The sequence below is a fragment of the Sabethes cyaneus genome, chromosome 3, assembly GCF_943734655.1.
Source record: "Sabethes cyaneus chromosome 3, idSabCyanKW18_F2, whole genome shotgun sequence".
Lineage (NCBI taxonomy): Eukaryota > Metazoa > Arthropoda > Insecta > Diptera > Culicidae > Sabethes > Sabethes cyaneus.
The window spans coordinates 44,672,428-44,685,792 of record NC_071355.1 but is presented as its reverse complement, the minus strand read 5'-3'; the positions used below and the strand labels follow the sequence as shown (position 1 = coordinate 44,685,792).

Here is a 13,365-nt window from a genome sequence, read left to right as displayed (position 1 = left end):
GCCACAGATGTTCTACCGATAATATCGATGTCATCGGCAAAGCAGACGAATTGACTAGATTTATTGAAGATCATGCCCCGCGTGTTGATATCCGCTCGGTTCATAATACCTTGTAGCGCTATGTTGAACAGCAGACATGAGAGACCATCACCTTGACGAAGGCCTCTGTGTGCTTCGAATGAACTTGATAAACCACCCGAAATCCGAACACAGCACTGTATACCATCCATCGTAGATTTAATCAATTTGATGAGCTTCCTGGGGAAGCTGTTCTCGTCTATGATTTTCCATAGTTCTTTCCGGTCTGTTTCGAAAGAAACCCTTTTTGTAGCAGACTTTTATTTTGTGTCGCTCAAACTATAATAATTTTATTGATAAATTTTTCAAATTATTTTCATTCTTTTCGTTTACTTACAAGAAAAGGTTCTAATACCTCCTTTAATCTTTCGCTTTCCACTCCTGCTTCACGCTATAATGATCGATGAACTGACTCTAGCTGACTTATTTGATTTCCAGGTTCTGCAGATAAACACGGTAGGTATTATGGTAAGCATTTTCTAAATCTATGGTTTTCTTTTTCAGCAACTTACAATTTAACAGGTTTAACAGGTGAGTACGTTTTCTTCCGGCTAACCTCTAACTTCATGGGAATCGCGTTCTGCAGGTAAGTATAACTTTAATCAGCATCAGTTATCGTCTATTTCATTTTCTTACTTACAGGCCAATCTTCTCTCTACTCAAAACACTAAACCGCACCTCAGCAATCTATTTATTTTTTTATAAATCACTAATTTCTTCTCGCTTTAGCTTTATTTCTCACTTGTACAATGTTCTTCCTCTTAATTTTTCTTTAAGTTTGTTTACATTTTTTTCTTCCACTATATCTAATATTGAACGTCAGACCAAGGGTCCGTCAGCCTGCTCAACTTGCAAACGTCAGGTCAGGGGTCTGTCAGCCAACCTCCTTTAACAGAGGAGTGCCGTATTGCAACACGGTCGATGGTATCATATGCGGCTTTGAAGTCATCAGACAAATGGTGCGTGGAAACTCTGATTCACGGTCCTTTGATCCGTTGTAGACCGACCATCGACGAAGCCGGCTTGATAAGTTCCCACAAATCTATTCGCAATTGGTTACAGACGGCGGAAAATGATTTGGGACAGCACTTTATAGGTGACATTGAGAACGGTGATCGCTCGATAGTTCCCACAGCCCAACTTCTCACCCTTTTTATAGAACGGGCAGATAACCCCATCTTTTTATTCCTCCGATAGCTGTTCCGTATCCCAAATTGTAACAATTAGTCGGTGCATACAAACGGCCAGCTTTTTTGGTCCTATTTTAACCCTCTCTGTCCCATGGTAGCACAGGTGCTCCATGACTTCCGATATTAAAATCGACCGATAAAATTTTTGAGGCATTCAAATATGGATATTTTGATTTTGTAACGTAGTAAAAACATTGTTTTACAAGGTGTATAGTTGCGTTTGACGAATTGGTAATTAATAGCTTTTTTACATGATCAAAAACTGTAAACCACCAAAACACCCCTGGGACAGAGAGGGTTAATAAACTCCGCTCTGCTTTCCCAACTAACTTGTTGTTCTTTAGCTTCATGATGGTCTCCTTAACTTCGCCTATCGTTGGGGCTGGCATCTCTTCCCCGTTTGTTGCACCGTCGAAATCGCATTCCCCGCCGCCATGGTTCTCCTTCTAGGCGCCATTCAGGAGTTCGACGAAGTGCTGCTTCCACCTATCGGTCACCTCACGATCGTCCGTCAGAATACTGCCAGTCTTATCCCGACACATTTTGGCTCGAAATACAAAGCCTTTGCTGGATCCGTTCAGTATCTGGTAGAACTTTCGCGTTTCCTGAGAACGATGCAGCCGCTCCTACTCTGCATATGCCTGCTCTATCAGGTAGCGCTCTTTCTCCTGGAAGATTGCATCTTGACCGCCCGCGCAGCGTTCTGCTCATCCATCACCCGTTAAACCGTTAAACCTACATTCATCGTTAAACCAATCGTTCCGCTGATTCCGGGCCACATGCCCGATGGAGCTCTCCGCTACACTGCTGATGGCTGTTTTGATGGTGTTCCAACAGTCCTCAAGAGGGGCTCCGTCCAGCTCGTCCTCTTACAGCAGCGTAGCTGCGAGTGACTGCGCGTAGTTTGCGGCGACGTCTAGTTGCTTCAGCCGCGAGAGATCTAACCGAGGCTGGCGTCGGTACCGAATGTTGTTCACAACGGAGAGTTTTGGGCGCATCTTAACCATCACTAGGTAGTGGTCCGAGTCAACGTTAGCGCTTCGATAGGATCTGACGTCGATAATGTCTGAGAAGTGCCGACTGTCGATTAAAACGTGGTCGATCTGTGATTCTGTCTGATTTGGTGACATCCAGGTGTACTTGTGTAGGATTCTGTGTTGGAAGAAGGTACTACGTACGGTCATGTTCTTGGAGGCGGCAAAGTCAATAAGTCTTAGGCCCATTTTATTGGTCCGCTGGTGTGCGCTGAACCTTCCAATCATCGGTTTGTATTCCTCCTCCTGGCCGACCTGAGCATTGAAATCGCCGATGACGATCTTGATATCATGTTTTGGGCAGCGGTCGTATTCACTCTCCAACTGTACGTAGAATCCATCCTTGTTGTCATCGGTACTTCTGAGGCAATGGTTGTGCACGTTGATGATGGTTATGTTGAAGAACCGGCACTTGATGATTCTCAACCTGAACATTCGAAGATTGATTGACCACCACCCAATCACTCATTTCCGCATCAAGCCCATCACCATGAAAGCTGTACCAAGCTCGTGTGTGTTGCCGCATCTCTGGTAGATGGTATGTCCATCTCTGAACGTACCTACCGTTGAGTTCTTCCAGCACACCTCCTGCAGCGATACGACTCGAACGAACTTGCGGCCCTTTAATACGTCGGAGAGCACACGAGTGTTCCCTTGGAAGTTGAGAGATCGGCAGTTCCACGTCCCGAGTTTCTAATCCATAGTCCTTTTTCGTCACGTGGATCTATTCCGATTGTTCCAGTTAGAATTTCCTTGCTCTTCGTTCCATGCTCTAGTAGTTTTCGTGGTGGCGACTTGCAAAGTCTACTACACCAACCTCCTGTTTCGCCGGAGGGCCAACGAAGCTCGAAAGAGCCTTCCTTCCCTGTCGGCATACGACCTTGGCTTTCACCGGGGTTGGTTACCCGATCTCCAACAAGGTTGCTCGTATTCCGGGTGGTACCACGAGGAGGTAGGTATAGGAGTTGCTGAATAAAAGGCTGTGAACCACTGTAAGGTCTATTTTATGCCTACAGGTGCACAAGGCACCGACGGTACGCATTATTCAGCCGTTTATCACTCGATAGAATTACAAATGGTTGGTTTGGTACTTATATGTTTTTATGTGGTGTGAAATAGGACTTTTTCGTTCAGATATGATTTCGAATTTCTCAGTTGCAAGCGAGATATACAAGCTAAATTGTTTGCTGGGGCATTGGACAATTGTCAGTGAAAATTGAAGGAGTGTGTCAAAACATTCATACATTCAAACTAGGGCTGTCTAACCGGTAGTACCGGTAGTACCGAAACCGGTAATACCGGCCAATTTTTGGATACCGAAATACCGGTTTTGGAAAGGCAAAAAACCGGTATTTCCGGTATTTTCTAATACCCTAGTTTTTTTAGTTTCCTTATTCAAAGCTGAACTAAGTTGGATAGAAAACTGTAAAACTCATAGAACTACTAGCAATGAAGAGGGTGAAACTGTGGGTCAAATAATTATAGCTCTTGAACCCGTTTAAGGCACAGTACAGCATCTTTGCTGTATGTTTTATTGTATAAACCAGACGTCACGTTTCAATTTATTGTTGAACAAATTGATATTTACAAGCCACAAAATTATTCGAAGCTCTCAAATGATGAATTTAGGAAACAAGATCAGGACCCGGCAACGTCGCTTACAGTAGTAAATAAAATAGTCACTCAACAATGAAGTAATGAAACTTCAGTTTCAAGTGCAGCAACGCCGATTCGTTTCAAAACTGGCTTCAATCACGCACCATGAAACGATTTTCACTTCACCATGACGATCGGTTTTAAAGTTTCATTTGTATTCTTCTATCAAATATTCACTAGAAGGCCAACAACTTTGAATGCAATTGAATTGAATTTGAGTAAGGGAATCTCCCCGGTTATGAAACAGGTTTTGTTTTTTGATCATAGCGTTTGATCGGATCATCCAATTTCAAATCTTTTTGAAGCATTGGAAAGTTTTAACATATACCTTTTTGCTAAAAGAAGTATATGGGTTTTGTGTAAAACAAAAAAGCTATAGCCAAATTTCAAAATATGGTTTTTGAGGCTAAAAAAGTGTCCCCGGTGGTGAAACATCTCAGGAAAGCGTTAGCAAGCAGTCGATAAAATAGAGGTCTAAAACTACGCTTATATGCCTTTACCAGACCTTTTTTATTCCGTTTGGGTTTGGCACATGTGAAAAAACTTTTTTGGGTGGCTTTGTATATATGTTTTTTGGGTGTTTTTTCAAACAAGTTTCCTACAAAGCCCGCAAGACCCTACAAGACCGTTGTTTGCTTAAAAGTTATATTACTATGAAACTAGATGTTGGTAGTAACTTGACAGCACTAGGATAATAAAAACGTTAAAAACTACGGGTGTTTCACAACCGGGGCCGTTTCACAACAGGAGACAATCCCCTAATATTTCTTACAATTTAATGCATATTATAATTAACCTACTCAACATCGATAAGCGTAATGAATGACCAATTGGTTAAAACCACATTAAAAAAATAAAAAAAAACACCGATAAATCGTGCATGACTGCCAGTCGTCGTCATTTCATACAGTCACTAACTTCAGCTGAAGTTTGCTTGACACGTTCTGTTCAACAAATGAAACAAGTGACTTCATGTATAAAGCAAAGGTACGATAAAGTCAGCTTCATTTATTTGTTTCGACGATGCCGGGCCGTGATTTGAAAATGGGGATCTTCGCGCTTTTTGAGTATTCTTGTCATCAAAGGATCTACCAGGAAAGAATTTGGAATATTTTTCAAGTCTTTCGTGTGATATATTGATTAAACTAGCAGATGAAATCTCCAAGCCACTATCTATGAACAGTGAGATTAAAAGCAGAGAAAAGAAGGTATCTGTTCACGATAATGAAGAGAATGATGCTATGCAAAGGGTCCGGCTTAGGGATAGAGGAAAAATTCGCGAAGAGACTGTAAGAGATCAGTGCATGCATTATGCTGGAAGCTGCAATACAGATTTTTTTTAAAAATAGTTAAAAGCGGGGTTTGCTACTATAAATTTGAAAAAATGAAAGGAAAATTCCTGATGCGCTTAAAGCCGTTCGTCAGACTTCGATGAAAGCGGAAGTTTTTTCAATTCTTAGAAGCGTTGGCAATAAAATTTGTTCTTCCAAAGGAAACAAATCGCTAAGCGTATTATTTCTGCCTTAATACTACTTTGCAAAGCAACAATACTGAAGTAAAAGTTTAAAAACAAAGATATTTAATGAAAAACATCAACATTTCTATTGATTTCGAATAATCTGGCAATACCGGTATTTTACCGGTACTACCGGTTTTTCCTACGCTAATACCGAAATACCGGTTTTCACCAAAAGGGCCCAATACCGACAGCCAAACAGCTAATTCAAACTGATACGATAGGCAATGTCACATTTTACGAAAAGTTCGACAGTTTATCAGAAAAAACGGAGAACAATTTTCAAAAATCTTATAGGTACTTATCTCATTTCCTCATGGAGAAATTGGAAACTTTTTGCGGTTAAATCCTAAATGGAACATACTTTACCTGACGAAAGTCGGTTTGTTAAGGTGGGCTGGCCGCGTCACGAGGATGCCGCACACCAGTGCGACGACATCTGTTTGCTTCGAGAACCTCAGAGGCACCATGAATATTGATGAGGGCCCAATGTACCAAATAACTCGATCAAATGAAAGCCCAGGTCAGTAACCCCGGACCGAAGGAAATGGAGACGAATTTTTATTACGGCCCCTTAATTCTTTGTTGCTACTGAAGAAGAAGAAACGATTCTTCTGTTGACCGAAAAGTTTAGTTCACGGCGGAAAAAGGCTTCTCCCTTTAAAATCAAGCACGAATTTGCCAATTTTATACCTCACTCAGAAGTTAAGCGTATTACAGGCGCCAGAGCATTTTGCATCGATCGTTAAAAGTGACAGAGGAACAATTCTAAATTGTAGATCAGTTATTAGTTATTAGGAACTGTGAAAAATATGATTCAAATTCAAGTTTTGGTTTGTTTTATTGGCACCTTTTCCTATATTACCATCCGTTGTATATTTTTCAGATATTCAGTCAATTTGGTCATTTTGCGGGTTTCTTATTTTATAAACTATGATATTTTAATTATTATTTTTGCCTGCTTTATATGTATAACCGGATTTAGCCCCCTTACTTCGCATCGTAAAATTTCCGAATCTTCAGCTTCAATTTGCTTTTAACAGAACTTCTTAGCTTTTCATTAATCTGATTCAGATTTGGATATCCTAAATTATAATTACAATATCGATTGTTAAAAGTATCGCATTAATTACTCAACTATACATGAGATTTAAAGTCGCTCACTGGCTTGTGCCGGGCCAGCGACTAGATCGAACTGTTCCATCAGTGCGCTCAGATTATTTCTTAGCTGGTCAATTTCCGTCCGTTGATTGTTAATAATTTTCACCTGCTGATAGATTCGTTCCTTCAGTTGGCGAATCTGTTGTTCCTGCGGATCTACATTGCCTGCACTGTCAACGGGAGTAAAACGACGAAACACTCCGGTCGTTGGTACCACCGTGGGAGCACTGCACGCACGCTTGTCGACGTTGTAGATTATACTGCGCTGTTGAACTAGTTCCAGCAGATCCCGATAGGTACTGCAGTCCAGTGAGTTATGTTCAACATCAAGTATTTGTAGCGATCTGAATCGTTGGGCAATAGCTTGGACATCCAGATTCGTAATTAGATTATCACGAAGCGAAAAGTTTCCCAATCGTGGGAAATTCCAACGATCAAGCGAAGTTTTATTGAAAAGATAATTACTGGATAGATCCAAGTGATACAGATTTGGCAGATTAATGTCCAGAGTTGCGGTAATGGTTCTGATTCGGTTGCCACAAAGAAGGAGTTGTTTTAGCTGTGTCATCTCGGCAAAAGTATCGAATGATATGTGTTCGATTAGATTATCACAAAGATTTAGCTCTACAAGATTCTTCAAGTGTTTGAAATTGGTTATATCTCTGAGTTTGTTCACGTGAATTCTCAGGTACTTTATGGTGTATGAAGCTTTCGGATCGATTTCCACCGAAAACATGTTGTTATCTCGAAAGTACAACTGATCGATCGTATTTGGTAGAGTAAGTCTGTTCACTGTTGTACCTCTGGCGAATACTTTCAACACCCCAGCGTTAAATAGACTTAGATTCATTAAATGAGAAAACACTGGAATTGACCCATTGAGAAACCCAACCTGTCGAACTCTAGGGAAAACAACGGACTGAAGATCCTTATCCGATTGTATCGTAACATTGTACAGTTGGCACCATGCGAGAATATAGTTGTCACAGTTGTACTGCTTAACCAACAGTCCGGTCGTAAATTGGCGGCCAATAAGCAAAACACTGTGAAATGCAGCTATAATTATGTATTTTCACAAGAGCAAACCTTGACAGCCAGACTTACCCAGCCAGCGATAGTAACTTCATTGCACAAACTTAGTCAATATCAACACCCCCCCAATGGAATGGTTCACAAGTAACTGAACCCTCGGTACAGGTAGAAAAGCTGCGAGGAAGTAGAAAACTGCCATTTTTTCGTTCGAGTTCTATGCTCACCTATATTAACGAGCGTTTAAATTCAATAAATTCTTCTCAACCGGCTAAGGTCACGACGCTAAGGCGGTGAGTCGCGGTTTCTCGCGAAAACAGCCCTCTCGCAGCACTATCTGTCAGGCACCGTCTGTCTATCGACACCAGCATTCCGTTACCCTGGCGACGACGGCGACCAGCATTGCACATGGGTTCACGATTGATGTCGAATAACATTTACTACCGCTGAGCAAAGGGGCTCTCGCACATTATTGTTTTAGTTAATCGTTAGTCTTTAGCTCCCAAAGTACATAAATGTCGAAGCTGAAGTACACCAAAGTTTTTTTTTGAGGGGGTTGTTACATCATGTACTGGTAAATATGCTGCTTTTTGATATGAAACGAAAAAACCAACTTATTAAAAATGCTGGAAGCCGCGTAAAAAGACATATGAGTGTAGTAATCGTAATTCGTAACGAAATGAATGGAAATGTAATGGTATCAAATGAGATGATTAGCACGTTCCGCGCTTTTCAGAGTGAATGGCCCTTCTATTGCATGAGAAGTGTAACAGGAAGGGTTTATCTTTTGTATTAATTTCTTAATAAAATATGTTTTCATTTTAAAAACCAAACAATGTAGAATCGTCAACAATCGCCATCTAGGGATCAGAATCTTTTGCACGAGAAGATTTACGATAAAAACGATAAAAATTAAATACCTTCTATGTTAGCCGATGATTGGTACTTCAACCTTATTTAAACTAGAATAATTGGATTTAAACATCAGCATTTTACGCTCGTTATATCATAAAGCTCGAGTCATTTAATTACTGGACTCACTGTTTATTTTGCAGCAGCGCTCATAGTAGTTGGATCGGGTATGTTTTGACAGCAGTTTAATTTGAAATGTTTGCACCTTTAGTGCTGAACTTTTAGTTATGTTTAATTTTGTTTCGAAGAAGTTATACTTGATGGAAGCCACAAACCGAAAACCCGACCCTCTCAAACATTTCCGTGACGACCGGTATACTATCGATCGGCAGGATAGCATAGTAAGCGTCACAGTGTATCGCCAAAAAATTAAAAGCCAGCCAAAACTGCCAGAATGATTCGTCTGTGAGAAGGATTTAGATTTTTGTCGGGCCAGTAAGTAACCAAACAAGGTACTGAAGCAGAATCTAGTAGCCAAAAGAAAGTTACCCAGCTAGCACCAAATCGTACATCAAAGTACGAAAATTATCGTAAATATCTTTTAACCCTTCTATCCCAGGGGTATTTGGGTGGTGTACAATTTTTCGTCATCTAAAACAGTTACTAATAAGCAATTCGTAAAGCAAAACAGTTTGGAAGAAGTCATTCGTTTTCCCCGTGTATAAGAAAGGAAACAAAAATGATGTTTCAAATTACCGAGGAATCACCGCACTTTGCGCTGGTTCTAAAGTAATTTAAATACCGATATCTGATGTGTTACAGCGTAATGTTACTTGTTACATCTCGGCTGATCAGCACGGGTTCTATCCTGGCCGTTCAATTAATACAAATTTGGTCGAATTCACTTCATTCTGCATCCGGAATATTGAAAAAGGAGCTCAAGTGGATACTGTTTACACTGATATTAAAGCCGCTTTTGATCGTGTCAACCATCGTCTGCTTTTAGCAAAGATAACACGCCTGGGAGCGTCTGATTCATTCGTACGCTGGCTAACATCGTTCCTCTCCAACCGCTTTCTATCAGTAAAGCTTGGAGACTTCAAGTCTCAGGAGTTCTAGATTAAGTCGGGTGTACCGCAAGGCAGTAATTTGGGACCGCTGTTATTCTCGCTTTTCTTCAATGACGTCTGCCTAGCGCTTCCAGTTGGTTGTCGAACTCTGTATGCCGACGACTTGAAAATCTTTTCCGTCGTACGGTCGAAGGAGGACTGCGCGCGGCTTCAACAGTTAGTCGATTTGTTTTTCGGATGGTGCACGTGCAACCATCTGACTATAAGCGTGGCAAAGTGTATGGTAATTACGTTTACGAGGAAAAAATCGCCTTTAGCCTATACTGCTACACTATTAATAGCCTGCCAATTCAGCGTGAAACAGTAGTGAAGGACCTTGGGGTGTTGTTGGATACCGAATTGACTTTCCAGTGCCACTATAGCTACATTGTCGTGAAAACAAACAAAAACTTGGGATTCATCATGAGAATTGGGAAGGATTTCCGTGACCCCTATTGTTTGAGATCACTTTACTACTCGTTAGTTCGGTCTACCCTCGAAACAGCTGCAGTAGTTTGGAGTCCTTATACTACAACGTGGTCTACAAGGATTGAGGCTGTACAAAGAATGAATGAAAGAATGAATGAGTAAATGAATAAATGTAAATGTAAATGTAAAACTATGTAGCTTATACGACAATGTTTCTACTACGTTCCAAGATAGAAAAAGCCTTTAAAATTTTATCGGATGATTTTTGTATCGCAGGTCATGGATCACCTGTGCTACCATAGGACAAAGAGGGTTAACAAGTTCGGAAGCGTAACTAAAGCTTAGCAAAGTGCGCGAAAGATGATTGTGGATCGTATTTAATTATAATAATTGACGCTCATACGATTTTCAGCTTAGATTTGTTTACCAGTACGGAGCGAGTCGCGCTTAATCGAATGTTATCGTATATAAATATTTATATAGATGAAACGTGTATAATTATTCTTCATCACGTATATCGCCTTCAAAATAGTACGAATACGCCAATTTTGCGCATCAAAGTAGATTTATTCCACATGCATATCTGTACGTAATGCAGATTTATAACTTTTATATACAACCCAGGTAACCAATGAGCATTAGTATAAGCAGTAAATCAATTGTTTATTAGCATCCCTGGCGTTTTATACTGCAGGTTACTGTTTATCAGCATTTTGACTGCATAAGTGTTGTAAATTGGCATCCATAATTCTATTTCAATTATTCTTGTCGGTAACTAGCTGCAAATAAGCATTGTCAGCACTATAAGAGAGCTAGCAGTAAAGTCGCATATTTTGCCAAAATAGCATTTAAGGCAACCTAAATGCTTATTGGCTTGCATTTAAATATTAAATTGCATTGGAAATGCTTGTTAGGGAAATAAAAATGCTAGCTGGGTGTAAAATGAGGTTCTTACGAAGTACGAAGGTTGCACCCTCATGGAGGACGAAACGTACGTGAAGATGGATTATGGGCAGTGGAACAAAATGACCGCTTAAGTTAGGCAGCAGAGTGTCCAAAATATGATGAGTGCTATTTGAAGAAAAGTTCAAAATTGCATCAAACCCAAATCGGAATAATTGTTTCGCTATAAATTGCCTTCATTTTGAATACTCAACGCCTTTATTTCACAAACATGCTTCCGAGATAGATCCGTTTTTTACGTCCAGATATTAAATGACTCAAGCTTTACAATAGAACAAGTATACGCAGTATTGGCTACCCGTTGTTCTACCATCTTCGATTTCAATGAATCATTGCGGAAGGTTCCACAATTTACAATCATTTCGATTCTAATTATCATATCATATTTTTAAGTGAAGCTCATCGCTTACCTAATGTGTTTTAATTCTCCTTTTCAAACACTGTAACTCTTATTGTAATGTCAAAGCTTGATATTATTTTACGTTTCCAAGGTTTACGTTTGATTTTCAATAGAAATTTCTTAGTAAGAAAAGGTTATAGATACCACTTTGAATCAAGAATACTCTTGAATGTGAAGTTTGAGAATTCTAACATTTAGATTGTCTTAGTGTCACAAATTGATGCATGGCACAATTTAGTGATTGTTATTTTGAAAATAACCGATTTTCCCCATTTTCTTAATAACAGATAACTGTAGTCAAATATTAGATTCAGTATCAAATGAATTAAACAGTAAGTCTATAAATGTACCAGACAATGAGAAGGTTCAATGCAATGCGACTTGAATGATAGATATAACTGTAACAGTGATACAACAACGATATTGCTCGGTTCCCTTTTCCATTATTTGAACACCGAACATTCCAACAGAACTGAGTTTGTTAGGGTTAGAAAGTCAGACGCAGACAGTGCCTATAGTGAACTTCATTCATAACAAATAATCCACAAACGGAAGCAGCTTCAACTAACCGCAAGGCGAGCTCATTAGTAAAGATTAAAAATTTTTCAAATTCCACAAAAAAAGAAACAACACCGCACCCAGAACCCAGCCCATAATGAATGAATGTTTTGACTATAGGACGGATTTGGCCGGTGGCCTAAAAGCTTAATCATTTTATTCGCCCTCATCATTTGTCCCGTGCGAAACTAACCAAGACAGTACGGCCCAGATCCTGACAGCAGCCGAACGAAACAGTCACACCACCGCGCGGAACCGCACCGCGCACCGTGGAAAACAACGCCCGTCCGTCTGTGGCAGCAGGCAAGCAGGCGTATATGTTCCACTAGGTACATCTTCGGGGGTGTCAGATCATAAACCACTTCGGGATCAAATAAAAACAACAATTCACCCAATTTTCCGCGACATGGATGGAATCTCCGCGGTACGCAGTGGGTGGATTTAAATTATTGTTGTTATTAATATTTTTTTATTCTGAATTAACCACGACGGAGCGGTTCTACTGGCACGCACGCTGGGAACAGCGTAAGCGAAAATGTCGCTCAAAAGATGTAGATCGTCCGTGTTTAAAATGTTTTGATTTTTAGAATGGAGAACTACACGCAATAAATTGTAAATGTTTTAGAGCTGCGAGACGCTTTTATTGGGTGTGGCTGTTGTATACACATTGACAAGCAGAACGCAAGTGTTTTAGTTATCTGTTACGGTTTGCGATAAAAAGGCAATAAAATTGGGGACAGTGAAAATGATAGTCTAGGTTTCCCTAGAATAACAAAGTCGTCTTCTAATCCCTTACTTTTAAGTACAAATAGGTGCTTTGAAAGTGTTTAGACTCGTTTTTATTTGAAACAAATGCTCCACTGTGACGATTCGTGCGATTGTTCATAATGATGATTCTTCATAATTAAAAAAAAGCGAGCCCATATTACTGCATTGTGGTACATCTGATTTGTACAAGAAGGGGGTTTTCCTAGAAAGATTCAAAGGTTTATCTAGTAAAACGTCGTCTGTAAATCGGTATAAACCATGCCGATTGCTTTTTATACCCTATATGAGAGCAGAAATAGGATATGAAATCTAAAATTTCATATGAGAAAGAAGCCGGTCAGGTGGGCTCGTTAGGAAAAGTTATGGACGTGCAGTCATCTAAGGCTGAATCCGAATTGACAATGACAAAGACTTCCATCAATAGTGTTATGTCGGCAACTAATACCTAGACAAAAGAAGAAGTATAGCACAATAGATCAAAATAATGGCCGCAGTGGTCAAATCTTCCGACAAAAAAAAAAGGCTGAATCCGTCGTCGTTTCGGGCTTCCAGAAGTGCCCAAAGGTCATCAAAACGCACGCCGAGTAATGTGCAGTACAAAGGATGCGTTTCCAATCCAGCC

General features: G+C 40.1%; 1 protein-coding gene across 1 annotated transcript; it reads right to left on the bottom strand.

The window, feature by feature from the left end:
• Positions 1-6,470: 6,470 nt before the first annotated feature.
• On the bottom strand, positions 6,471-7,941 carry LOC128744212 (leucine-rich repeat-containing protein let-4-like). Its single transcript, XM_053841054.1, has 2 exons — positions 7,740-7,941; positions 6,471-7,678 (listed from the first exon to the last, which is right to left on the bottom strand). The coding sequence occupies exons 1-2, from the start codon at positions 7,760-7,762 to the stop codon at positions 6,625-6,627; spliced, it is 1,077 nt and encodes a 358-aa protein (XP_053697029.1). The 5' UTR covers positions 7,763-7,941; the 3' UTR covers positions 6,471-6,624.
• Between the last annotated feature and the right edge of the window lie 5,424 nt (positions 7,942-13,365).